The sequence below is a fragment of the Lethenteron reissneri genome, chromosome 68 (genome assembly GCF_015708825.2).
Source record: "Lethenteron reissneri isolate LAM-NWPU_2019-01 chromosome 68, ASM1570882v1, whole genome shotgun sequence".
Classification (NCBI taxonomy): Eukaryota; Metazoa; Chordata; class Hyperoartia; order Petromyzontiformes; family Petromyzontidae; genus Lethenteron; species Lethenteron reissneri.
This window is the reverse complement of record NC_083846.1, coordinates 6,929,776-6,956,359: the sequence shown is the minus strand read 5'-3', so window position 1 is coordinate 6,956,359 and position 26,584 is coordinate 6,929,776. Positions and strand designations below refer to the sequence as shown.

The following is a 26,584-nucleotide window of genomic DNA, read 5'->3' as shown; positions in this document are numbered from 1 at the left end:
AACGATGAGCCACTTTGTTGAGCTATCAACATCGCCCACCCCCCGTTCCCCCCAGCCCCTTACTGCCAGCCAAATTGCCACTTTAGCAGCCGGGCCACTGCGTTCAACTTGTGCCACGCAGGGACAGTTGCCACCGGCTTGAGTTTCCCCTATTGCCTCTCCGCTGTGAAACACGTGTGTTGCATCGCTGCGCTAACAGTAATCATGGCTGCTGTTATTGTCTCTCGATGTCGTCGTCGTCGTCGGCACCGTGCACCGCTAACAGTAATCATGGCTGCTGTTATTGTCTCTTGATATCGTTGGCACCGTGCACCGCACCTGGGCTCTTCTGCACCTCGCGCTTCATCCGCTTGAGGCGCCGCAGGAGGCCGCGCAGGTCGGTGATGCCATACTGGAAGGCGATCTTCTCGAACTCCGATGGCTTCGCGTTCTTCAGCAGTTCCCACACGTCCACGTCGGGCTCCTGCTGCTCGGGACCCTTCGCCTTCCTGCCGAGTTGAAGGAGGTCGCTCGCTCAATTTCTCGCTCGCTCTCTCGCTCGGTCAGTCAGTCAATGGGTTGCTCGCTCAAGTCAGTCAGTGAATGGATCGCTCACTTGGTCACTCAATCGCTCGCTCGCTAAGTCATCGAATTGATCGCTCACTCAATCAGTCAGTGAATGGATCACTCACTTGGTTACTCAATGGCTCGCTCGCTAAGTCAGCGAATGGATCGCTCACTCAATCAGTCAGTGAATGGATCACTCACTTGGTTACTCAATCGCTCGCTCGCTAAGTCAGCGAATGGATCGCTCACTCAATCAGTCAGTGAATGGATCACTCACTTGGTTACTCAATGGCTCGCTTGCTTGCTAGTCAGTCAATGGATCGTTCGCTCAGTCAGTCAGTGAAGGCATCGCTCACTTGGTCACTCAATCGCTCATTCGCTCGCTAAGTCATTTAACGGATCGCTCGCTCAGTCAGTCAGTGAATGGGTCACTCACATGGTCACTCATTCGCTCGCTCACTCGCTCAGCCCATATGCAAAAACGTTGGCCTGAAATTGGGACGAGGAGGGAGGGGGGGTGACAGTCGACCGGTATTCATCTTCTTATTTTAAATGAAACTTAAATAGCGCCTCTACTAAGGAGCTTAGCAATTATACATTTATACATAGCGTGATAATTGAAATTAACAAGGTTATTGTAAGTGGTGGTGTACTTTTGATGACAACAAATCGAGAGGTGATTGATAAAGGAGGGGGGGGGGGCCTGGCAACAGAACGCTTGGGGGGCTGAACAATAATGGCGAGGCATGGTTGTGTTGGGAAGACAAAGAGGGGTCGGCGAGGGGCAGGAGTCAGGAGGAGCGTTGGTTCAGGACTCTGGTTCACAGTCATTATGCATCTCGTGAGAGAGACGGAAAGAGAGAGACACACACAGAGACACACAAACACAGACAGAGAGAGACACACACACAGAGAGAGACACAGAGAGCGAGAGAGAGACACAGACACACACACACAGAGAGATACACACACAGAGACAAAGAGAGACACACACAGACAACAGAGACAGAGAGAGACACACACAGGCAGAGAGAGACACACACAGAGAGAGGGAGAGACACACAGACACACACACAGAGAGAGATACACACACACACAGACAGAGAGAGACACACACAGAGAGAGAAACAGACAGAGAGAGACACACACACAGACAGAGAGAGACACACAGAGAAAGAGAGACACACACTGAGAGAGAGAGACACACACACAGAGACAGAGAGAGAGACACACACAGAGAGACAAAGAGAGACACACAGACAGAGACAGAGAGAGACACACAGACAACAGAGACAGAGAGAGAGACACACACACAGAGACAAAGAGAGACACACAGACAGAGACAGAGAGAGACACACAGACAACAGAGACAGAGAGAGACACACACACAGGCAGAGAGAGAGAGACACACACACAGAGACAGAGAGAGACACACACACACAGAGAGAGAGACACACACACAGAGACAGAGAGAGAGACAAACACACAGAGACACACACACAGACAGAGAGAGATACACACACAGAGACAGAGACGGAGAGAGAGAAGATGGTCGTACCCTTTCTTCAGTAGGCCACTGAAATCCAGCTCGCCCGCATCCTCTCCGCCGCTCCTGTAACCATCAACAACAATAACAACCCACCACACGTGAATTTGAGTTTGACAGCTCATGTCTCACGGGCGAGACGTTCACTCACGAGGCACGCACAAGTGGGGTGGTTTACATTGGGGTGCCTGAGAAACTGGCATCTCAGGAGGCCAATATTCTGGATCGGAGTCTTGATGGAGACTGTGATCCAGGAGGCCAAAAATCTGGATCAAAGTCTTCACTGAGACTCTGATCCAAGAGGCCGGGTTTCAGGATTAGACTGGGGTCTATAGGAGACCGGGTTTCACGATTATTGTCCTCACTGAGTCTCGGATCCAGGAGACCGGGGTCTAGATCACAGTCCTCATTGAGTCTCAGAACCAGGAGACTGGGTGTCAGGATCAGACTCCTCATTGAGTCTCAGATCCAGGAGGCTGGGTGTCAGGATCAGACTCGTCATTGAGTCTCAGAACCAGGAGACTGGGTGTCAGGATCAGACTCCTCATTGAGTCTCAGAACCAGGAGACTGGGTGTCAGGATCAGACTCCTCATTGAGTCTCGGATCCAGGAGACTGGGTGTCAGGATCAGACTCATTATTGAGTCTCGGATCCAGGAGACTGGGTGTCAGGATCAGACTCCTCATTGAGTCTCAGATCCAGGAGACTGGGTGTCAGGATCAGACTCATCATTGAGTCTCTGATCCAGGAGACTGTGTGTCAGGATCAGCCTCCTCATTGAGTCTCAGATCCAAAAGACTGGGTGTCAGGATCAGACTCCTCATTGAGTCTCAGATCCAGGAGACTGGGTGTCAGGATCAGACTCCTCATTGAGTCTCAGATCCAGGAGACGGGTGTCAGGATCAGACTCATCATTGAGTCTCGTTTCCAGGAGACTGGGTGTCAGGATCAGACTCCTCATTGAGTCTCGGATCCAGGAGACTGGGTGTCAGAATCAGACTCCTCACTGAGTTTCAGATCCAGGAGACCATGTGTCAGGATCAGACTCATCATTGAGTCTCGGATCCAGGAGACTGGGTGTCAGGATCAGACTCCTCATTGAGTTTCAGATCCAGGAGACTGGGTGTCAGGATCAGACTCCTCATTGAGTCTCAGATCCAGGAGACTGGGTGTCAGGATCAGACTCGTCATTAAGTCTCAGATCCAGGAGACTGTGTGTCAGGATCAGACTCCTCATTGATTTTCAGAACCAGGAGACTGGGTGACAGGATCAGACTCATCATTAAGTCTCAGATCCAGGAGACTGGGTGTCAGGATCAGACTCATCATTGAGTCTCAGATCCAGGAGACTGGGTGTCAGGATCAGAGTCTCGCCACTCTGATGCAGGAGACGAGGAAGTTCTAGGGTGCGTGCGGGTTCTTGTTCCACTCACGATCTTCTGAACGCGGCTCTCAGATCCATGGCGGACTCGGCAGGAGCTGCCACAAAGAGAGAGCAAACAGACAGCAGGAGTCCACTGCTGCTCGGCCACGGCAAAGGTAAATGTGCTGGTCTGCAAATGGCTTGCTCACCCCACTCCGGAGCAAGGCGAAGTCTATGGTTGGCAGTGTTGAGTCTATGGGTGGCAGTGTTGAGTCTATGGGTGGCAGTGTTGAGTCTATGGGTGGCAGTGTTGAGTCTATGGGTGGCAGTGTTGAGTCTATGGGTGGCAGTGTTGAGTCTATGGGTGGCAGTGTTGAGGCTATGGGTGGCAGTGTTGAGTCTATGGGTGGCAGTGTTGAGTCTATGGGTGGCAGTGTTGAGTCTATGGGTGGCAATGTTGAGTCTATGGGTGGCAGTGTTGAGTCTATGGGTGGCAGTGTTGAGTCTATGGGTGGCAGTGTTCAGTCGATGGGTGGCAGTGTTGAGTCTATGGGTGGCAGTGTTGAGTCTATGGTGCAGTGTTGAGCCTATGGGTGGTAGTGTTGAGTCTATGGGTGGTAGTGTTGAGTCTATGGGTGGCAGTGTTGAGTCTATGGGTGGCAGTGTTGAGTCTATGGTTGGCAGTGTTGAGTCTATGGGTGGCAGTGTTGAGGCTATGGGTGGCAGTGTTGAGTCTATGGGTGGCAGTGTTGAGTCTATGGGTGGCAGTGTTGAGTCTATGGGTGGCAGTGTTGAGTCTATGGTGCAGTGTTGAGTCTATGGGTGGTAGTGTTGAGTCTATGGGTGGCAGTGTTGAGTCTATGGGTAGCAGTGTTGAGTCTATGGGTAGCAGTGTTGAGTCTATGGGTAGCAGTGTTGAGTCTATGGGTAGCAGTGTTGAGTCTATGGGTAGCAGTGTTGAGTCTATGGGTGGTAGTGTTGAGTCTATGGGTGGCAGTGTTGAGTCTATGGGTAGCAGTGTTGAGTCTATGGGTAGCAGTGTTGAGTCTATGGGTAGCAGTGTCGAGTCTATGGGTAGCAGTGTTGAGTCTATGGGTAGCAGTGTTGAGTCTATGGGTGGCAGTGTTGAGTCTATGGTGCAGTGTTGAGTCAATGGTGCAGTGTTGAGTCAATGGTGTAGTGTTGAGTCTATGGTGCAGTGGTGAGTCTATGGGTTGCAGTGATGAGTCTATGGGTAGCAGTGATGAGTCTAGGGGTGGCAGTGTTGAGTCAATTGGCAGCAGTTTTGAGTCTATGGGAAGTGTTGAGTCTATGGGTGGCAGTGTTGAGTCTATGGGTGGCAGTGTTGAGTCTATGGGTGGTAGTGTTGAGTCTATGGGTAACAGTGTTGAGTCTATGGGTGGCAGTGTTGAGTCTATGGGTGGTAGTGTTGAGTCTATGGGTGGTAGTGTTGAGTCTATGGGTAGCAGTGTTGAGTATATGGGTGGCAGTGTTGAGTCTATGGGTGGCAGTGTTGAGTCTATGGGTGGTAGTGTTGAGTCTATGGGTAGCAGTGTTGAGTCTATGGGTGGCAGTGTTGAGTCTATGGGTGGCAGTGTTGAGTCTATGGGTGACAGCGTTGAGTCTATGGGTGACAGTGTTGAGTCTTTGGGTGACAGTGTTGAGTCTATGGGTGGTAGTGTTGAGTCTATGGTGCAGTGTTGAGTCTATGGGTGACAGTGTTGAGTCTATGGGTGGTAGTGTTGAGTCTATGGGTGGCAGTGTTGAGTCTATGGGTGGCAGTGTTCAGTCGATGGGTGACAGTGTTGAGTCTATGGATGGCAGTGTTGAGTCTATGGTGCAGTGTTGAGTCTATGGGTGGTAGTGTTGAGTCTATGGGTGGCAGTGTTGAGTCTATGGGTAGCAGTTTTGAGTCTATGGGTAGCAGTGTTGAGTCTATGGGTAGCAGTGTTGAGTCTATGGGTAGCAGTGTTGAGTCTATGGGTGGCAGTGTGAGTCTATGGGTAGCAGTGTTGAGTCTATGGGTAGCAGTGTTGAGTCTATGGGTAGTAGTGTCGAGTCTATGGGTAGCAGTGTTGAGTCTATGGGTAGCAGTGTTGAGTCTATGGGTGGCAGTGTTGAGTCTATGGTGCAGTGTTGAGTCAATGGTGCAGTGTTGAGTCAATGGTGTAGTGTTGAGTCTATGGTGCAGTGGTGAGTCTATGGGTGGCAGTGATGAGTCTATGGGTAGCAGTGATGAGTCTAGGGGTGGCAGTGTTGAGTCAATTTGCAGCAGTTTTGAGTCTATGGGAAGTGTTGAGTCTATGGGTGGCAGTGTTGAGTCTATGGGTGGCAGTGTTGAGTCTATGGGTGGTAGTGTTGAGTCTATGGGTGGTAGTGTTGAGTCTATGGGTAACAGTGTTGAGTCTATGGTTGGCAGTGTTGAGTCTATGGGTAGCAGTGTCGAGTCTATGGGTAGCAGTGTTGAGTCTATGGGTAGCAGTGTTGAGTCTATGGGTAGCAGTGTTGAGTCTATGGGTAGCAGTGTCGAGTCTATGGGTAGCAGTGTTGAGTCTATGGGTAGCAGTGTTGAGTCTATGGGTGGCAGTGTTGAGTCTATGGTGCAGTGTTGAGTCAATGGTGCAGTGTTGAGTCAATGGTGTAGTGTTGAGTCTATGGGTAACAGTGTTGAGTCTATGGGTAGCAGTGTTGAGTCTATGGGTAGCAGTGTTGAGTCTATGGGTAGCAGTGTTGAGTCTATGGGTAGCAGTGTTGAGTCTATGGGTGGTAGTGTTGAGTCTATGGGTGGCAGTGTTGAGTCTATGGGTAGCAGTGTTGAGTCTATGGGTAGCAGTGTTGAGTCTATGGGTAGCAGTGTCGAGTCTATGGGTAGCAGTGTTGAGTCTATGGGTAGCAGTGTTGAGTCTATGGGTGGCAGTGTTGAGTCTATGGTGCAGTGTTGAGTCAATGGTGCAGTGTTGAGTCAATGGTGTAGTGTTGAGTCTATGGTGCAGTGGTGAGTCTATGGGTGGCAGTGATGAGTCTATGGGTAGCAGTGATGAGTCTAGGGGTGGCAGTGTTGAGTCAATTGGCAGCAGTTTTGAGTCTATGGGAAGTGTTGAGTCTATGGGTGGCAGTGTTGAGTCTATGGGTGGCAGTGTTGAGTCTATGGGTGGTAGTGTTGAGTCTATGGGTAACAGTGTTGAGTCTATGGGTGGCAGTGTTGAGTCTATGGGTGGTAGTGTTGAGTCTATGGGTGGTAGTGTTGAGTCTATGGGTAGCAGTGTTGAGTATATGGGTGGCAGTGTTGAGTCTATGGGTGGCAGTGTTGAGTCTATGGGTGGTAGTGTTGAGTCTATGGGTAGCAGTGTTGAGTCTATGGGTGGCAGTGTTGAGTCTATGGGTGGCAGTGTTGAGTCTATGGGTGACAGCGTTGAGTCTATGGGTGACAGTGTTGAGTCTTTGGGTGACAGTGTTGAGTCTATGGGTGGTAGTGTTGAGTCTATGGTGCAGTGTTGAGTCTATGGGTGACAGTGTTGAGTCTATGGGTGGTAGTGTTGAGTCTATGGGTGGCAGTGTTGAGTCTATGGGTGGCAGTGTTCAGTCGATGGGTGACAGTGTTGAGTCTATGGATGGCAGTGTTGAGTCTATGGTGCAGTGTTGAGTCTATGGGTGGTAGTGTTGAGTCTATGGGTGGCAGTGTTGAGTCTATGGGTAGCAGTTTTGAGTCTATGGGTAGCAGTGTTGAGTCTATGGGTAGCAGTGTTGAGTCTATGGGTAGCAGTGTTGAGTCTATGGGTGGCAGTGTGAGTCTATGGGTAGCAGTGTTGAGTCTATGGGTAGCAGTGTTGAGTCTATGGGTAGCAGTGTCGAGTCTATGGGTAGCAGTGTTGAGTCTATGGGTAGCAGTGTTGAGTCTATGGGTGGCAGTGTTGAGTCTATGGTGCAGTGTTGAGTCAATGGTGCAGTGTTGAGTCAATGGTGTAGTGTTGAGTCTATGGTGCAGTGGTGAGTCTATGGGTGGCAGTGATGAGTCTATGGGTAGCAGTGATGAGTCTAGGGGTGGCAGTGTTGAGTCAATTGGCAGCAGTTTTGAGTCTATGGGAAGTGTTGAGTCTATGGGTGGCAGTGTTGAGTCTATGGGTGGCAGTGTTGAGTCTATGGGTGGTAGTGTTGAGTCTATGGGTGGTAGTGTTGAGTCTATGGGTAACAGTGTTGAGTCTATGGGTGGCAGTGTTGAGTCTATGGGTAGCAGTGTCGAGTCTATGGGTAGCAGTGTTGAGTCTATGGGTAGCAGTGTTGAGTCTATGGGTAGCAGTGTTGAGTCTATGGGTAGCAGTGTCGAGTCTATGGGTAGCAGTGTTGAGTCTATGGGTAGCAGTGTTGAGTCTATGGGTGGCAGTGTTGAGTCTATGGTGCAGTGTTGAGTCAATGGTGCAGTGTTGAGTCAATGGTGTAGTGTTGAGTCTATGGTGCAGTGGTGAGTCTATGGGTGGCAGTGATGAGTCTATGGGTAGCAGTGATGAGTCTAGGGGTGGCAGTGTTGAGTCAATTGGCAGCAGTTTTGAGTCTATGGGAAGTGTTGAGTCTATGGGTGGCAGTGTTGAGTCTATGGGTGGCAGTGTTGAGTCTATGGGTGGTAGTGTTGAGTCTATGGGTAACAGTGTTGAGTCTATGGGTGGCAGTGTTGAGTCTATGGGTGGTAGTGTTGAGTCTATGGGTGGTAGTGTTGAGTCTATGGGTAGCAGTGTTGAGTATATGAGTGGCAGTGTTGAGTCTATGGGTGGCAGTGTTGAGTCTATGGGTGGTAGTGTTGAGTCTATGGGTAGCAGTGTTGAGTCTATGGGTAGCAGTGTTGAGTCTATGGGTGGCAGTGTTGAGTCTATGGGTGGCAGTGTTGAGTCTATGGGTGACAGCGTTGAGTCTATGGGTGACAGTGTTGAGTATTTGGGTGACAGTGTTGAGTCTATGGGTGGTAGTGTTGAGTCTATGGTGCAGTGTTGAGTCTATGGGTGACAGTGTTGAGTCTATGGGTGGTAGTGTTGAGTCTATGGGTGGCAGTGTTGAGTCTATGGGTGGCAGTGTTCAGTCGATGGGTGATAGTGTTGAGTCTATGGATGGCAGTGTTGAGTCTATGGTGCAGTGTTGAGTCTATGGGTGGTAGTGTTGAGTCTATGGGTGGCAGTGTTGAGTCTATGGGTAGCAGTTTTGAGTCTATGGGTAGCAGTGTTGAGTCTATGGGTAGCAGTGTTGAGTCTATGGGTAGCAGTGTTGAGTCTATGGGTGGCAGTGTGAGTCTATGGGTAGCAGTGTTGAGTCTATGGGTAGCAGTGTTGAGTCTATGGGTAGCAGTGTCGAGTCTATGGGTAGCAGTGTTGAGTCTATGGGTAGCAGTGTTGAGTCTATGGGTGGCAGTGTTGAGTCTATGGTGCAGTGTTGAGTCAATGGTGCAGTGTTGAGTCAATGGTGTAGTGTTGAGTCTATGGTGCAGTGGTGAGTCTATGGGTGGCAGTGATGAGTCTATGGGTAGCAGTGATGAGTCTAGGGGTGGCAGTGTTGAGTCAATTGGCAGCAGTTTTGAGTCTATGGGAAGTGTTGAGTCTATGGGTGGCAGTGTTGAGTCTATGGGTGGCAGTGTTGAGTCTATGGGTGGTAGTGTTGAGTCTATGGGTAGCAGTGTTGAGTCTATGGGTGGCAGTGTTGAGTCTATGGGTGGTAGTGTTGAGTCTATGGGTGGCAGTGTTGAGTCTATGGGTGGTAGTGTTGAGTCTATGGGTAGCAGTGTTGAGTCTATGGGTGGCAGTGTTGAGTCTATGGGTGGCAGTGTTGAGTCTATGGGTGGTAGTGTTGAGTCTATGGGTAGCAGTGCTGAGTCTATGGCTAGCAGTGTTGAGTCTATGGGTAGCAGTGTTGAGTCTATGGGTAGCAGTGTTGAGTCTATGGCTAGCAGTGTTGAGTCTATGGGTAGCAGTGTTGAGTCTATGGGTGACAGCGTTGAGTCTATGGGTGGTAGTGTTGAGTCTATGGTGCAGTGTTGAGTCTATGGGTGACAGTGTTGAGTCAATGGTGTAGTGTTGAGTCTATGGTGCAGTGGTGAGTCTACGGGTGGCAGTGATGAGTCTATGGGTAGCAGTGATGAGTCTAGGGGTGGCAGTGTTGAGTCAATTGGTAGCAGTTTTGAGTCTATGGGAAGTGTTGAGTCTATGGGTGGCAGTGTTGAGTCTATGGGTGGCAGTGTTGAGTCTATGGGTGGTAGTGTTGAGTCTATGGGTAGCAGTTTTGAGTCTATGGGTAGCAGTGTTGAGTCTATGGGTAGCAGTGTTGAGTCTATGGGTAGCAGTTTTGAGTCTATGGGTAGCAGTGTTGAGTCTATGGGTAGCAGTGTTGAGTCTATGGGTAGCAGTGTTGAGTCTATGGGTGGCAGTGTGAGTCTATGGGTAGCAGTGTTGAGTCTATGGGTAGCAGTGTTGAGTCTATGGGTAGCAGTTGCGAGTCTAGGGGTGGCAGTGTTGAGTCAATTGGCAGCAGTTTTGAGTCTATGGGAAGTGTTGAGTCTATGGGTGGCAGTGTTGAGTCTATGGGTGGCAGTGTTGAGTCTATGGGTGGTAGTGTTGAGTCTATGGGTGGTAGTGTTGAGTCTATGGGTAACAGTGTTGAGTCTATGGGTGGCAGTGTTGAGTCTATGGGTAGCAGTGTCGAGTCTATGGGTAGCAGTGTTGAGTCTATGGGTAGCAGTGTTGAGTCTATGGGTAGCAGTGTTGAGTCTATGGGTAGCAGTGTCGAGTCTATGGGTAGCAGTGTTGAGTCTATGGGTAGCAGTGTTGAGTCTATGGGTGGCAGTGTTGAGTCTATGGTGCAGTGTTGAGTCAATGGTGCAGTGTTGAGTCAATGGTGTAGTGTTGAGTCTATGGTGCAGTGGTGAGTCTATGGGTGGCAGTGATGAGTCTATGGGTAGCAGTGATGAGTCTAGGGGTGGCAGTGTTGAGTCAATTGGCAGCAGTTTTGAGTCTATGGGAAGTGTTGAGTCTATGGGTGGCAGTGTTGAGTCTATGGGTGGCAGTGTTGAGTCTATGGGTGGTAGTGTTGAGTCTATGGGTAACAGTGTTGAGTCTATGGGTGGCAGTGTTGAGTCTATGGGTGGTAGTGTTGAGTCTATGGGTGGTAGTGTTGAGTCTATGGGTAGCAGTGTTGAGTATATGAGTGGCAGTGTTGAGTCTATGGGTGGCAGTGTTGAGTCTATGGGTGGTAGTGTTGAGTCTATGGGTAGCAGTGTTGAGTCTATGGGTAGCAGTGTTGAGTCTATGGGTGGCAGTGTTGAGTCTATGGGTGGCAGTGTTGAGTCTATGGGTGACAGCGTTGAGTCTATGGGTGACAGTGTTGAGTATTTGGGTGACAGTGTTGAGTCTATGGGTGGTAGTGTTGAGTCTATGGTGCAGTGTTGAGTCTATGGGTGACAGTGTTGAGTCTATGGGTGGTAGTGTTGAGTCTATGGGTGGCAGTGTTGAGTCTATGGGTGGCAGTGTTCAGTCGATGGGTGACAGTGTTGAGTCTATGGATGGCAGTGTTGAGTCTATGGTGCAGTGTTGAGTCTATGGGTGGTAGTGTTGAGTCTATGGGTGGCAGTGTTGAGTCTATGGGTAGCAGTTTTGAGTCTATGGGTAGCAGTGTTGAGTCTATGGGTAGCAGTGTTGAGTCTATGGGTAGCAGTGTTGAGTCTATGGGTGGCAGTGTGAGTCTATGGGTAGCAGTGTTGAGTCTATGGGTAGCAGTGTTGAGTCTATGGGTAGCAGTGTCGAGTCTATGGGTAGCAGTGTTGAGTCTATGGGTAGCAGTGTTGAGTCTATGGGTGGCAGTGTTGAGTCTATGGTGCAGTGTTGAGTCAATGGTGCAGTGTTGAGTCAATGGTGTAGTGTTGAGTCTATGGTGCAGTGGTGAGTCTATGGGTGGCAGTGATGAGTCTATGGGTAGCAGTGATGAGTCTAGGGGTGGCAGTGTTGAGTCAATTGGCAGCAGTTTTGAGTCTATGGGAAGTGTTGAGTCTATGGGTGGCAGTGTTGAGTCTATGGGTGGCAGTGTTGAGTCTATGGGTGGTAGTGTTGAGTCTATGGGTAGCAGTGTTGAGTCTATGGGTGGCAGTGTTGAGTCTATGGGTGGTAGTGTTGAGTCTATGGGTGGCAGTGTTGAGTCTATGGGTGGTAGTGTTGAGTCTATGGGTAGCAGTGTTGAGTCTATGGGTGACAGTGTTGAGTCTATGGGTGGCAGTGTTGAGTCTATGGGTGGTAGTGTTGAGTCTATGGGTAGCAGTGCTGAGTCTATGGCTAGCAGTGTTGAGTCTATGGGTAGCAGTGTTGAGTCTATGGGTAGCAGTGTTGAGTCTATGGCTAGCAGTGTTGAGTCTATGGGTAGCAGTGTTGAGTCTATGGGTGACAGCGTTGAGTCTATGGGTGTTAGTGTTGAGGATATGGTGCAGTGTTGAGTCTATGGGTGACAGTGTTGAGTCAATGGTGTAGTGTTGAGTCTATGGTGCAGTGGTGAGTCTACGGGTGGCAGTGATGAGTCTATGGGTAGCAGTGATGAGTCTAGGGGTGGCAGTGTTGAGTCAATTGGTAGCAGTTTTGAGTCTATGGGAAGTGTTGAGTCTATGGGTGGCAGTGTTGAGTCTATGGGTGGCAGTGTTGAGTCTATGGGTGGTAGTGTTGAGTCTATGGGTAGCAGTTTTGAGTCTATGGGTAGCAGTGTTGAGTCTATGGGTAGCAGTGTTGAGTCTATGGGTAGCAGTTTTGAGTCTATGGGTAGCAGTGTTGAGTCTATGGGTAGCAGTGTTGAGTCTATGGGTAGCAGTGTTGAGTCTATGGGTGGCAGTGTGAGTCTATGGGTAGCAGTGTTGAGTCTATGGGTAGCAGTGTTGAGTCTATGGGTAGCAGTGTCGAGTCTATGGGTAGCAGTGTTGAGTCTATGGGTAGCAGTGTTGAGTCTATGGGTGGCAGTGTTGAGTCTATGGTGCAATGTTGAGTCAATGGTGCAGTGTTGAGTCAATGGTGTAGTGTTGAGTCTATGGTGCAGTGGTGAGTCTATGGGTGGCAGTGATGAGTCTATGGGTAGCAGTGATGAGTCTAGGGGTGGCAGTGTTGAGTCAATTGGCAGCAGTTTTGAGTCTATGGGAAGTGTTGAGTCTATGGGTGGCAGTGTTGAGTCTATGGGTGGCAGTGTTGAGTCTATGGGTGGTAGTGTTGAGTCTATGGGTAGCAGTGTTGAGTCTATGGGTGGCAGTGTTGAGTCTATGGGTGGTAGTGTTGAGTCTATGGGTGGTAGTGTTGAGTCTATGGGTAGCAGTGTTGAGTATATGGGTGGCAGTGTTGAGTCTATGGGTGGCAGTGTTGAGTCTATGGGTGGTAGTGTTGAGTCTATGGGTAGCAGTGCTGAGTCTATGGCTAGCAGTGTTGAGTCTATGGGTAGCAGTGTTGAGTCTATGGGTAGCAGTGTTGAGTCTATGGCTAGCAGTGTTGAGTCTATGGGTAGCAGTGTTGAGTCTATGGGTGACAGCGTTGAGTCTATGGGTGGTAGTGTTGAGTCTATGGTGCAGTGTTGAGTCTATGGGTGACAGTGTTGAGTCAATGGTGTAGTGTTGAGTCTATGGTGCAGTGGTGAGTCTATGGGTGGCAGTGATGAGTCTATGGGTAGCAGTGATGAGTCTAGGGGTGGCAGTGTTGAGTCAATTGGTAGCAGTTTTGAGTCTATGGGAAGTGTTGAGTCTATGGGTGGCAGTGTTGAGTCTATGGGTGGCAGTGTTGAGTCTATGGGTGGTAGTGTTGAGTCTATGGGTAGCAGTGTTGAGTCTATGGGTGGCAGTGTTGAGTCTATGGGTGGTAGTGTTGAGTCTATGGGTGGTAGTGTTGAGTCTATGGGTAGCAGTGTTGAGTATATGGGTGGCAGTGTTGAGTCTATGGGTGGCAGTGTTGAGTCTATGGGTGGTAGTGTTGAGTCTATGGGTAGCAGTGCTGAGTCTATGGCTAGCAGTGTTGAGTCTATGGGTAGCAGTGTTGAGTCTATGGGTAGCAGTGTTGAGTCTATGGCTAGCAGTGTTGAGTCTATGGGTAGCAGTGTTGAGTCTATGGGTAGTGTTGAGTCTATGGGTGACAGTGTTGAGTCTATGGGTGGCAGTGTTGAGTCTATGGGTGGCAGTGTTGAGTCTATGGGTGGCAGTGTTGAGTCTATGGGTGGCAGTGTTGAGTCTATGGGTGGCAGTGTTGAGTCTATGGGTGACAGTGTTGAGTCTATGGGTGACAGTGTTGAGTCTTTGGGTGACAGTGTTGAGTATATGGGTGGTAGTGTTGAGTCTATGGGTGACAGTGTTGAGTCTATGGGTGACAGCGTTGAGTCTATGGGTGACAGTGTTGAGTCTTTGGGTGACAGTGTTGAGTCTATGGGTGACAGTGTTGAGTCTATGGGTAGCAGCGCTGCCCAACATACAGAGGAAGTTAATTCCAAGTGGAGAGAGACGGGAAGGGGGGGGGGCTACAAGGAGTGAGACATCGCGAACGTGAGATGCGTCACAACAGCGGAGTTGCTGGCCCCCATGGGCTGTCTGTCCGCCGTTCACCACCGCTCACCACCGCTCACCACCGCCACCCGCCGTTCACCACCACTCACCACCGCTCACCACCACCACCCGCTGCTCACCACCGCCACCCGCCGCTCACCACCGCTCACCACCGCTCACCACCGCCACCCGCCGCTCACCACCGTCGCTCACCACCGCCACCCGCCGCTCACCACCACTCACCACCGCTCACCACCACCACCCGCCGCTCACCACCGTCGCTCACCACCGCCACCCGCCGCTCACCACCGTCGCTCACCACCGCCACCCGCCGCTCACCACCGTCGCTCACCGCCGCTCACCACCGCTCACCATCGCCACCAGCCGCTCACCTTCCACGGTGAGGTCGAAGTAGGCGGTGTCGGCTTTGTCGCGCACCGACACCTCGCAGCGGTAGCTGCCCGCGTAGCTCTCCTTGGCCTTGATGATTCTCATCTCGTACGAGTAGATCTGGGGCACGGGGGGGGGGGGGGGGTCAAGCAGAGGGGCGGCCGCGTTGAATGAGTTCCCCTCCGACAGGTCAAAGGGATGGAGCTGAGTGGTGGAACTGAGTGGTGGAGCTGAGTGGTGGAGATGGAGCTGAGTGGTGGAGGTGGAGCTGAGTGAAATGGAGCTGAGTGGTAGAGCTGAGTGGTGGAGCTGAGTGGTGGAGGTGGAGCTGAGTGGTGGAGGTGGAGCTGAGTGAAATGGAGCTGAGTGGTGGAGATGGAGCTGAGTGAAATGGAGCTGAGTGGTAGAGCTGAGTGGTGGAGATGGAGCTGAGTGGTGGAGGTGGAGCTGAGTGAAATGGAGCTGAGTGGTGGAGATGGAGCTGAGTGAAATGGAGCTGAGTGGTAGAGCTGAGTGGTGGAGATGGAGCTGAGTGGTGGAGGTGGAGCTGAGTGAAATGGAGCTGAGTGGTGGAGATGGAGCTGAGTGAAATGGAGCTGAGTGGTAGAGCTGAGTGGTGGAGATGGAGCTGAGTGGTGGAGGTGGAGCTGAGTGAAATGGAGCTGAGTGGTGGAGATGGAGCTGAGTGAAATGGAGCTGAGTGGTAGAGCTGAGTGGTGGAGATGGAGCTGAGTGGTGGAGGTGGAGCTGAGTGAAATGGAGCTGAGTGGTGGAGATGGAGCTGAGTGAAATGGAGCTGAGTGGTAGAGCTGAGTGGTGGAGCTGAGTGGTGGAGATGGAGCTGAGTGGTGGGGATGGAACTGAGTGGTGGAGCTGAGTGGTGGGGATGGAGCTGAGTGGTGGAGATGGAGCTGAGTGAAATGGAGCTGAGTGGTGGGGATGGAGCTGAGTGGTGGAGATGGAGCTGAGTGAAATGGAGCTGAGTGGTGGGGATGGAGCTGAGTGGTGGAGGTGGAGCTGAGTGGTGGGGATGGAACTGAGTGGTGGAGCTGAGTGGTGGGGATGGAGCTGAGTGAAATGGAGCTGAGTGGTGGGGATGGAGCTGAGTGGTAGAACTGAATGATGGAGCTGAGTGGTGGAGGTGGAGCTGAGTGGTGGAGGTGGAGCTGAGTGAAATGGAGCTGAGTGGTGGAGGTGGAGCTGAGTGGTGGGGATGGAACTGAGTGGTGGAGCTGAGTGGTGGGGATGGAGCTGAGTGAAATGGAGCTGAGTGGTGGGGATGGAGCTGAGTGGTAGAACTGAATGATGGAGCTGAGTGGTGGAGGTGGAGCTGAGTGGTGGAGGTGGAGCTGAGTGAAATGGAGCTGAGTGGTGGAGATGGAGCTGAGTGGTGGGGATGGAGCTGAGTGAAATGGAGCTGAGTGGTGGGGATGGAGCTGAGTGGTGGAGGTGGAGCTGAGTGGTGGGGATGGAACTGAGTGGTGGAGCTGAGTGGTGGGGATGGAGCTGAGTGAAATGGAGCTGAGTGGTGGGGATGGAGCTGAGTGGTAGAACTGAATGATGGAGCTGAGTGGTGGAGGTGGAGCTGAGTGGTGGAGCTGAGTGGTGAGGATGGAGCTGAGTAGTGGAGATGGAGCTGAGTGGTGGAGCTGAGAGATGGAGGTGGAGCTGAGAGGTGGAGCTGAGTGGTGGAGGTGGAGCTGAGTGGTGGAGATGGAGCTGAGTGGTGGAGATGGAGCTGAGTGGTGGAACTGAGTGGTGGAGGTGGAGCTGAGTGGTGGAGCTGAGTGGTGGAGGTGGAGCTGAGTGGTGGAGCTGAGTGGTGGAGATGGAGCTGAGTGGTGGAGCTGAGTGGTGGAGATGGAGCTGAGTGGTGGAGCTGAGTGGTGGAGATGGAGCTGAGAGGTGGAGCTGAGTGGTGGAGATGGAGCTGAGTGGTGGAGGTGGAGCTGAGTGGTGGAGCTGAGTGGTGGAGCTGACTGGTGGAGCTGCATCTCTCACCTTTGTGTTCCTGTCGTAGTTCTCCTTGAACTGGAGGTGCTTCCCGGCCTTGCTCGCCAGGTCCAGCCACTTCCCCTGTGCCACCACCACCGCCACCACAACGCCAGGGGGGCGAGTGCCTCCGATGAGTTGCGGACAAAGGGGCCTTCGATTCATCGTCTTCCCCCCTCCCCATCTCAACAAGCGGCGATAGAAAACCTCGTGCCCTCTCTACATCCTGAAAGCCGGTCTGCTGGTTCCAAGTCTCAGGACTCTGATCCTGACACCCGGTCTCCTGGTTCCAAGTCTCAAGACTTTGATCCTGACACCCGGTCTCCTGGTTCCAAGTGTCAAGACTCTGATCCTGACACCCGGTCTGCTGGTTCCAAGTGTCAAGACTCTGATCCTGACACCCGGTCTGCTGGTTCCAAGTGTCAAGACTCTGATCCTGACACCCGGTCTGCTGGTTCCAAGTCTCAAGACTCTGATCCTGACACCCGGTCTGCTGGTTCCAAGTCTCAAGACTCTGATCCTGACACCCGGTCTCCTGGTTCCAAGTCCCAAGACTCTGATCCTGACACCCGGTCTCCTGGTTCCAAGTCTCAGGACTCTGATCATGACACCAGGTCTGCTGGTTCCAAGTCTCAGGACTCTGATCCTGACACCCGTTCTCCTGGTTCCAAGTCCCAAGACTCTGATCCTGACACCCGGTCTCCTGGGGCTGATCTCAATCTAAACGATGGTCTCCCTTTGAGTTGAGTCCCAATAGACATTGATTCCACAAACTTCAGAGATGTCCGTTCCCAGTGCCCAAACTCTCCACCCCCTCCCCCTCGCCCCCCCTCCCCCCACCCCTGAGCGTCAGAACCAACCTTGAACCACTTCACCACCGGCTTCTTCCCGACTCCTTCTCCAGACACCTTGGCCACGAAGAGGGTGTCGGCTCCTGCAACGCAGACGAGAGCACAGACGCTCGTGGTGCCACATGGTGGGGGTGGGAGGGGGTTGTGAGGCGAGGGCGGGAGGGGGGAGGTGTGGGAGGGGGAGAGGGATGGGGGGAGGGGGGATGAAGGGAGGGGGGGTGGGGGGATGGGGGGGATGGGGGAGGGGGGGATGGGGGGAGGGGGGGGGTTGGCAGGGTTGGAGAGGGAGGGGAGGGTGCGAGGTGGGGGGTAGGAGGGGGGTGGGTGCAAAGGGAGAGAGGAGGGGGGGTGGGAGGGGGGTAGGGTGGTATGGGGGGAGAATGGGAAGGGGGGCGGGGGGGGTGAGGGAGGGGGGGATGGGGAGATGGAGGGGGGGGGAAGGTGTGAGTGGAGGGGGGGATGGGGGGAGGGGGGGATGGGGAGGGGTGTGGGGGGGATGGGGGGAGGGGGTGAGGGTGGTAGGGTGAGAGTGGGAGGGGGTGAGAGTGGGAGGGGGTGAGAGGTGGGAGGGTGAGAGTGGGAGGGTGAGAGTGGGTGGGAGGGTGGGAGGGGGGGGCCTCACCCACGGCCACGCTGCCCGTCTTGGGCACCTCGAGGAAGATGCCCGTGCTGGGTTTGTTCTCCTCCACGTGAGGTCCCGTCGTGGGCTCCGTCATGTCTGCAACCACACACAGACAAAGGTCCCCCGGGTGGCCTCAACAGACTGTCGGGGCAAGTGCTGTTGGCGAGTAGGGCCACTTAATGAAGGCCGAGATGGCACACGGGGGGGTGGGGTGGGGCAGCGATGTTTGTACACCACATCAAGGTACTCATTTTAGGTTAAGTCGACCTAGGGGAGAGGCCCATGACAGGTTCAGATAATTGTCACCAGTGTTGGCCGTGAATCGAACTCGGGTCGCCGGGCTCGCAGCGCAGTGGTGCAAACCGCTGCTACACCGCCACTCCGCACACACACGGCAGCGGCTCTGTGATGTCCACTTCCGCGGGCCTCTCTGTGTGCACGCGAGCGCCACTTGAACAAGAAGGGGAACTCAGCAGTGGCCCTGTGATATCCACTTCCCCTGGAGCCGTTTTCTTAACGCGCGAAGGGCTTTCAGATCAATTTGAGAGATTTCCCAATGTAAGTTGTCGTTGTTGTTGCTATCGACTACGATGTTGATAGTGTAATTGGAAATGCAATCGTTGAGGGGTAAAATCGATTTTTTTTGTTAAAATAAAAATAATCGATTTTCCATAACGTAGATTTTGTTGGGGGTTAGATCGCGGATATATAAATGTGTCGTTAAATCCGCCACCACCCAACACAGCCAACTCGTAAGGATTGTCACGTAAACAGAATGTGGCCAATTCGTCACCAGTACAGCACTAGTGAATAGTGTAGTGTATAGTGTAGTATATAGTGTAGTGTATAGTAGTGTAGTGTATAGTGTAGTGTATAGTAGTGTAGTGTATAGTGTAGTGTATAGTGTAGTGTATAGTAGTGTATAGTGTAGTGTATAGTAGTGTAGTGTATAGTGTAGTGTATAGTGTAGTATATAGTGTAGTGTATAGTAGTGTAATGTGTATAGTGTAGTGTATAGTGTAGTGTATAGTGTAGTGTATAGTAGTGTATAGTGTAGTGTATAGTGTAATGTATAGTGTAGTGTATAGTAGTGTATAGTGTAGTGTATAGTGTAGTATATTGTATAGTGTATAGTGTAGTGTATAGTGTAGTGTATAGTGTAGTGTATAGTGTAGTGTATAGTAGTGTAGTGTGTATAGTGTAGTGTATAGTAGTGTATAGTGTAGTGTATATTAGTGTATAGTGTAGTGTATAGTAGTGTATAGTGTAGTGCAGGGGTCCTCAAACTACGGCCCGCGGGCCACATGCGGCCCGCCGAGGACATTTATCCGGCCCGCCGGGTGTTTTTGCCGCCGCTGCCTGTCTGTTACTTTTTTTCTACATGAGAAGGACGGTCATTGGTGGAAGAGGGAGAGGGGGCGGAGTTCCCCCAATCCGACTGCATTGATGGGCAGTGCAGTCTGTATGTCTCTGTGTGGGCAAAGTTATTGCTGGTATATTGTTTTTGTAGCACTATATATATTGGTATTTTACTAATAGCAATTTTGACTCCCTAGGAAACAATGATGTCAAGAAAGAGAAAAATTGACTCGGAGTGTAGGATATTCAAATAACAGTGGACTTATGATTACTTCTTCAAGCAGTACAAGGAAAGAGCTGTGTGTCTGATATGCCAGAATATAGTGTTTGTGTTCAAAGAATACAATTTACGTCGACACTATGAAACTCAACATAAAGATAAATATGATTGTTTGGTCGGAGAAGTAAGAAAAGATAAAATATTAAAACTGAAAAATACATTAACAACTCAGCAAAATACTTTTGTGAAGCAGAAGCAGCTAAATATTTCATCACTGCGAGCAAGTTTTCAAGTTGCCAAGCTAATAGCGTGCACTGGCAGACCATTCGTGGAGGGAGAATTTATTAAAGAATGCCTTCTTTCTGTTGCCAAAGAGATGTGTCCAGAGAAGGCCGATTTATTTAGTACAGTGAGTCTTTCAGGACCTACAATTACACGGAGGATTGAAGAAATGGGAGACAATTTGCATCAGCATTTGCAAAACTCCACAAAAAAACTTTCCTATTTTTCCTTGGCACTCGACGAAAGCAATAATGTTCGTGATTCTGCACAACTTCTAATTTTTATTCGTGGGACGAATGACTATTTCGAAGTCACAGAAGAGCTTGCTGCACTGCAAAGCATCAAAGGAACATCTACAGGAGAGGATATCTTTCGATTTAAAGCTTTCGTGACTGCAGGGATTCATCTTCTTGGTTTTTTCGGTAAAGTCACATAGAAGGCAAATAATAAAATAATAAAACATAATAAAATAATTCTCACGACGTTTCGGCCACAACACAAGCAGCCGTCCTCAGGTGAAAACCAGGTCTGTCGGGGAGACAGCGTCTGAATGAAACAGCACACGAGCTTGGAGCATATATAAGCTGGGTTGGAAACGGGGGAAAGAACGCCTTGACAAAATAATTTGCATATCAAGAGGAATTTAGCATATTTATGGGAAATGCAGGAATGTGATTAGTACTACTACATATGCTCAATGATGCAGAATAAAAATGGCACATTGCCTTTCTGACAGATGTAACAGAGCTACTCAACAGTTTCAATGTGCAACTTCAAGGAAAGGGGAAGCTCATCTGTGATATGCAATCACATGTCAAAGCATTTGAAGTAAAATTAGGCCTCCTCATCAAACAAGTGAAGGAGGAAAACTTCTGCCATCTCCCCACAACTCAAAATCTGTTAGCGGAAAACCCATTGGTTGCATTCCCAAACAAAACATGTGTGGATTCACTGGAAAAATTGCAAAAGGAGTTCCAATTTGGATTTAAAGAGCTTCATCTCCATGAACAGGACATACAGCTTTTCCGTAATCCATTTTCTATTGACATTGAAAATGTGGATACAATTTACCAAATGGAACTGGCTGAACTGCAGAATTGTGACTCTCTGAAAGACGCATTCATGTCAAGCAGCCTTCATAATTTCTATGCATCTCTCCCCTCTGAGACATATCCTCATCTCAGCCACAACCATCTTTGGCAGCACTTATGTCTGTGAACAGACTTTTTCCAGAATTAAACATTTAAAATCTCCAACCAGATCTAGACTAACGGATGCACACTTGCATCACTTGTTACGACTAGCAGTGACAAATATGGAACCGGACATTGACTATCTCATTAGCCAAAAGCAGGCCCATAGTTCCCATTGAAATACTGGCAAGTTTGTTGATTTAACTTTACTTGTTCTTCATTTTAAATATTGTATTTGTACCCGTTTTGTTTCTTCACTTCAAAATAAGATATATGCAGTGTGCATAAGAATTTGTTCATCGTTTTTTTTTTAACTATCGTCCGGCCCTCCAACGGTCTGAGGGACAGTGAACTGGCCCCCTGTTTAAAAAGTTTGAGAACCCCTGGTGTAGTGTATAGTGTAGTGTATAGTAGTGTATAGTGTAGTGTATAGTGTAGTGTATAGTAGTATATAGTGTAGTGTATAATGTAGTGTATAGTGTAGAGCAAATCCACAACATTTACAATCAGAGTACGACGTTTCGCCAGTAATCACCACCACCTTCATGAGGCTTCAATGGTTGTAAAAGTTGTGGATTTGCTGTCGCGTGACAACCCTTACTCATTGCCCGCGTCGGCTGGATGACAGCCCGACCGCGTGTTCAACCGACTCGATTCTCATCGCGGCTAAAATCGTCGAGTGGATTCTGCGGGTGTCCGTGACTCACCGGGAGTGTCCGTCCTCTGCAGGGCAAGCGGCTTGGAGCCATCAGTGGACCCTGCAATGAGAGGATACGCTCACACGCTCACACACTGACACGCTCACACACTGACACGCTCACACACTGACCCGCTCACAAGCTCACACACTGACACGCTCACACACTGACACGCTCACACACTGACCCGCTCACAAGCTCACACACTGACACGCTCACACACTGACACGCTCACACACTGACACGCTCACACACTGACACGCTCACACACTGACACGCTCACAAGCTCACACGCTCACACGCTCACACACTGACACGCTCACAAGCTCACACACTGACAAGCTCACACGCTCACACACTGACACGCTCACAAGCTCACACACTGACAAGCTCACACGCTCACACGCTCACACACTGACACGCTCACACGCTCACACACTGACACGCTCACAAGCTCACACACTGACACGCTCGCAAGCTCACACACTGACAAGCTCACATGCTCACACGCTGACATCGCGACTCGCAAATTGCCATTGGAAGTTGGGTACATTCAATCGAGTACAATGTTTAATCTAGATTTTTAGTTTTCGCTATCCTACCCCCCTCGCTCTCCCCTCCCCCCTCTCTTGCCTATATAGCCTCTTACCACGGCATCTCTCTATCACTTCAGCAAAGAAAATTTGTCTTGCTGTGGTTTTCCCACCTGATGATGATTGCTTGTGTTGCAATCGAAACGTCGTGATTTAATTTATTGTATTTTATACCTACGTGACTTTACCGAAAGAGTATGAGTACAATGTTTATTTTCAAGGCCGAGATGGCACGCGGGGGGGGGGGGGGGTAGTCGTTCCTTTTTTTCTTTCCTAGAAGCGGCCTGGCCATCAAAAGTAACAGCCTCAACGAAGTGGGCTTATCATCATCATCAACATAATCAACATCATCATCATCGTCTTGTCATCATCATCATCAACAACATCATCATCAACATCATCGTCATCGTCGTCATCATCATCGTCGTCGCTGTTTGGAAATTCATAACAGCAGCCCAAATACTCTGAAGGCGTGGTGATGTTGATTCGAAATGTGGAGGGAAAAACCGGAGAACCCGGAGAGAAAGAAAGAGAGAAAGGCGAGGAAAATCCGAATAGAAACTAGAACAAAACCACGTGACTAAACTCTTGCCCACCTGATGATGGACGCTTGCTTTACGCCCGAAACGTCGTGATTTATTTTATACCCACGTGACTTTACCAAACGAACCACAGAGTATGGATCCCTGTAGTCACGAAAGCTTCAAATCAAGATTGAATCACAAGACGAGTTTGTTATATTACCATTGGAATTGATAGGCGGGTACATTTGAACGATTGTGATTGTTTTTTAAATCGGGTTTAAGGCCCCACTGAGCTATGCTGTAGCTCTTTTTTAGAAGCGACCCTGACTAGTCCAATGATAGCCTCAAGCAAGGTGGCCTCATCATCATCAGCATCATCATCAGCGGCAGCAGCCCAAATGCTCCGATCGCGTGGTGATGTCGAGTCTAATTGTGGAGGGGGAAAGCGGAGGATCCGGAGAAAAATCCACGCGACCACGAGGAGAGAGACACGCAAACTCCAAATATACAGCAGCAGCAGCAGGCGTCAGGGTCGGGATCGAACCCACGACGTCCTGCGTACCAGGCGAGGTAGTTAACATCTCATAGCCACCGTGATGATGATGAGAGAGAGACACGCAAACTCCAAATACACAGCAGCAGGCGTCAAGGTCGGGATCGAACCCTCTACCCTAAACCCCACGTGTCCCACAGGTATGTATCTGTGGCGTGGGTGAGTAAGTGGTGAGTGAGTGGTGAGTGAGTGGTGAGTGGTGAGTGAGTGGTGAGTGAATGGTGAGTGAGTGAGTGGTGAGTGAATGGTGAGTGAGTGGTGAGTGAGTGGGTGAGTGAGTGGGTGAGTGAGTGAGTGAGTGGTGGGTGAGTGAGTGGGTGAGTGAGTGGGTGAGTGAGTGAGTGGTGAGTGAATGGTGAGTGAGTGGTGAGTGAGTGGGTGAGTGAGTGAGTGAGTGGTGAGTGAGTGGGTGAGTGAGTGAGTGAGTGGTGAGTGGTGGGTGAATGAGTGAGTGAGTGGTGAGTGAGTGAGTGGTGAGTGAGTGGGTGAGTGAGTGAGTGAATGGTGAGTGAGTGGTGAGTGAGTGAGTGGGTGAGTGAGTGAGTGGTGAGTGAGTGAGTGGTGAGTGAGTGGTGAGTGAGTGAGTGGGTGAGTGAGTGGTGAGTGAGTGAGTGGTGAGTGAGTGGTGAGTGAGTGAGTGGGTGAGTGAGTGAGTGGTGGGTGAATGAGTGAGTGGTGAGTGAGTGAGTGGTGAGTGAGTGAGTGGTGAGTGAGTGAGTGAGTGGTGAGTGGTGAGTGAGTGGTGAGTGGGTGAGTGAGTGAGTGGTGAGTGAGTGGTGAGTGAGTGAGTGGGTGAGTGAGTGGTGAGTGAGTGAGTGGTGAGTGAGTGGTGAGTGAGTGAGTGGGTGAGTGGGTGAGTGAGTGAGTGAGTGGTGGGTGAGTGAGTGAGTGGTGAGTGAGTGAGTGGTGAGTGAGTGAGTGGTGAGTGAGTGGGTGAGTGAGTGGTGAGTGGTGAGTGAGAGGTGAGTGGGTGAGTGAGTGAGTGGTGAGTGAGTAAGTGAGTGGTGATGAGTGAGTGGTGAGTGAGTGAGTGGTGAGTGAGTGGTGAGTGAGTGGTGAGTGTGTGAGTGGTGAGTGAGTGGTGAGTGAGTGGTGAGTGAGTGGTGAGTGAGTGGTGAGTGAGTGGTGAGTGAGTGAGTGAGTGGTGGGTGAATGAGTGAGTGGTGAGTGAGTGAGTGGTGAGTGAGTGGTGAGTGAGTGGGTGAGTGAGTGGTGAGTGGTGAGTGAGTGGTGAGTGGGTGAGTGAGTGAGTGAGTGGTGAGTGAGTGGTGAGTGAGTGGGTGAGTGAGTGGTGAGTGAGTGAGTGGTGAGTGAGTGGTGAGTGAGTGAGTGGGTGAGTGAGTGAGTGAGTGGTGGGTGAATGAGTGAGTGGTGAGTGAGTGAGTGGTGAGTGAGTGAGTGAGTGGTGAGTGAGTGGGTGAGTGAGTGGTGAGTGGTGAGTGAGAGGTGAGTGGGTGAGTGAGTGAGTGGTGAGTGAGTGAGTGAGTGGTGAGTGAGTGAGTGGTGAGTGAGTGAGTGGTGAGTGAGTGAGTGGTGAGTGAGTGGCTGCTGTAAGCTCACCAGGGGTGTCTGTGCGCTCCAGGGCAGGTGCCTCTGCAGCAGGAGGAGCTGCAGCAGCAGGAGGAGCAGCAGCAGGAGGGGCTGGGGCTGGCGCAGCTGCGGGTGGAGGAGTTGGACACAGAGTGACAGAAGGTCATCGATCATCATCGATTATATTATCGATCACCATCGATCATCACCGATCACCATCGATAAAAATCGGTTACCATTGATTACCATCCTTCATCATCAATCACCATCGATACTCATCGATCATGATCGATCACCATCGATCATCATCGATCACCATCGATTATCCAGCGGCTTGGGGGGGGGGGAAGAGGATGCCAAGTTTCTAAAAACTCCGGATAATCAAGACATCACCGTTATTTTAAAATAGCTAATTTATTACGCGTTCCTGCATGACGTAATGTTGTTACGTGTTGTTTATGTGTTTATTTTTAAATCCTTTATATTAAGTTCGCTTGCTTGCTTGCTTGCGTGCTTGCGTGCTTGCTTGCTTGCTTTCGACCGTGCAAATCTTTCGGTCGTTTTTTAACCTACTTCCCGTGATCCAAAATTGACTTTACCGAAAGAACCAAAGAGTAATTCCTGCAGCCACGAAAGCTCCAAATCAAGTTTAAAATAATAACATCTACCAGTAGATGGCGCTAGTGCTGGGTGCGTCTGTCGGATGTCACGGGGCTGAGTCCGTCCCGGTGATTGGTTGTTGAGTCGTTGCTTTCTGGTGGTGGTTGTGGTGGTTGGTGGTGGTGGTTGGTGGTGGTTGGTGTGGTGCATCATCATCATCATCTCCGGGTGGATTGCCAACGAATGCCCCAGATGGATTATCCAGAGCTCCCTCTGGCTACTGGCCAGGCTGCTGCCGCGGCTGCCCCTGTAATCCGTGCAGCACCGCGGACGCATCAGCAGCAGCGACAGCAGCAGCGAGAGCGGCGGTGGGTCACACGGAGACTTTGCCAAACTCATCTCCCGTGGGCGTCGAGGCAGATGACGTAATTCGCCTGGCTCTGCCAGACTCTGCCAGGAGGATGCGGTAGAGTACAGCAAAGTGTGAACTGATATTATCTGCCCCTTCTGTATGATGGGTGCCACGGTGGCTAGGAGATGTTAACTACCTCGCCTGGTATACAGGAGGTCGTGGGTTCAATTCCCACCCTGACGATGCCTGCTGTTGTATATTTGGAGTTTGTGTGTCTCTCTCTATCTCTCTCCGTGGTCGCGTGGGATTTTCTCCGGCTCTTCCGGTATTTTCCCCCTCCACATTTAGAATCAATATGATCACGCGTTTAGGGGGAATTTGGCTACTGCTTTAAATTTACACACGAGGATGATGATGATAAGCCGTCTTCGTTGAGGCTATCACTTGTGATAGGCAGGGTTAGCATTTGAAAACTATCTACTACACAGCTCAATAGGGACTTCCCTGGCAAAATAAAAATAGTTCAGACGTTTTAGTATCCCTCAGTGGGTTCATAATGGCCATGTCAGAGACACTAAGATGCTGGGTCTAAGCCCTGGGTCTGGGTGTCTCTGTGTGTGGCCATTAGGGAGTTCATAATGGCCATGTCAGAGACACTGAGATGTTGGGTCTAAGCCCTGGGTCTGGGTGTCTGCGTGTGTGCCCATTAGGGAGTTCATAATGGCCATGTCAGAGACACTGAGATGCTGGGTCTAAGCCCTGGGTCTGGGTGTCTGTGTGTGTGCCCATTAGGGAGTTCATAATGGCCATGTCAGAGACACTGAGATGTTGGGTCTAAGCCCTGGGTCTGG

At 50.6% G+C, this 26,584-nt stretch overlaps 1 protein-coding gene across 2 annotated transcripts in view; it reads right to left on the bottom strand.

Moving 5' to 3' along the window:
* Positions 1–265: 265 nt before the first annotated feature.
* The window catches only part of LOC133360279 (myosin-binding protein C, slow-type-like), a 59,682-nt gene continuing 33,363 nt past the window's right edge, over positions 266–26,584 (bottom strand). For both annotated transcript variants that reach the window (XM_061578915.1, XM_061578917.1), the window contains exons 3-11: positions 24,812–24,907; positions 21,591–21,641; positions 17,830–17,925; positions 17,217–17,290; positions 16,366–16,440; positions 14,367–14,484; positions 3,526–3,571; positions 2,105–2,158; positions 266–488 (exon numbers count right to left, since the gene is read on the bottom strand). In XM_061578915.1, coding sequence (XP_061434899.1) covers positions 281–488; positions 2,105–2,158; positions 3,526–3,571; positions 14,367–14,484; positions 16,366–16,440; positions 17,217–17,290; positions 17,830–17,925; positions 21,591–21,641; positions 24,812–24,907 — 818 coding nt within the window. In that variant the 3' untranslated portion in view covers positions 266–280. The remainder of the gene's footprint in view (positions 489–2,104; positions 2,159–3,525; positions 3,572–14,366; positions 14,485–16,365; positions 16,441–17,216; positions 17,291–17,829; positions 17,926–21,590; positions 21,642–24,811; positions 24,908–26,584) is intronic.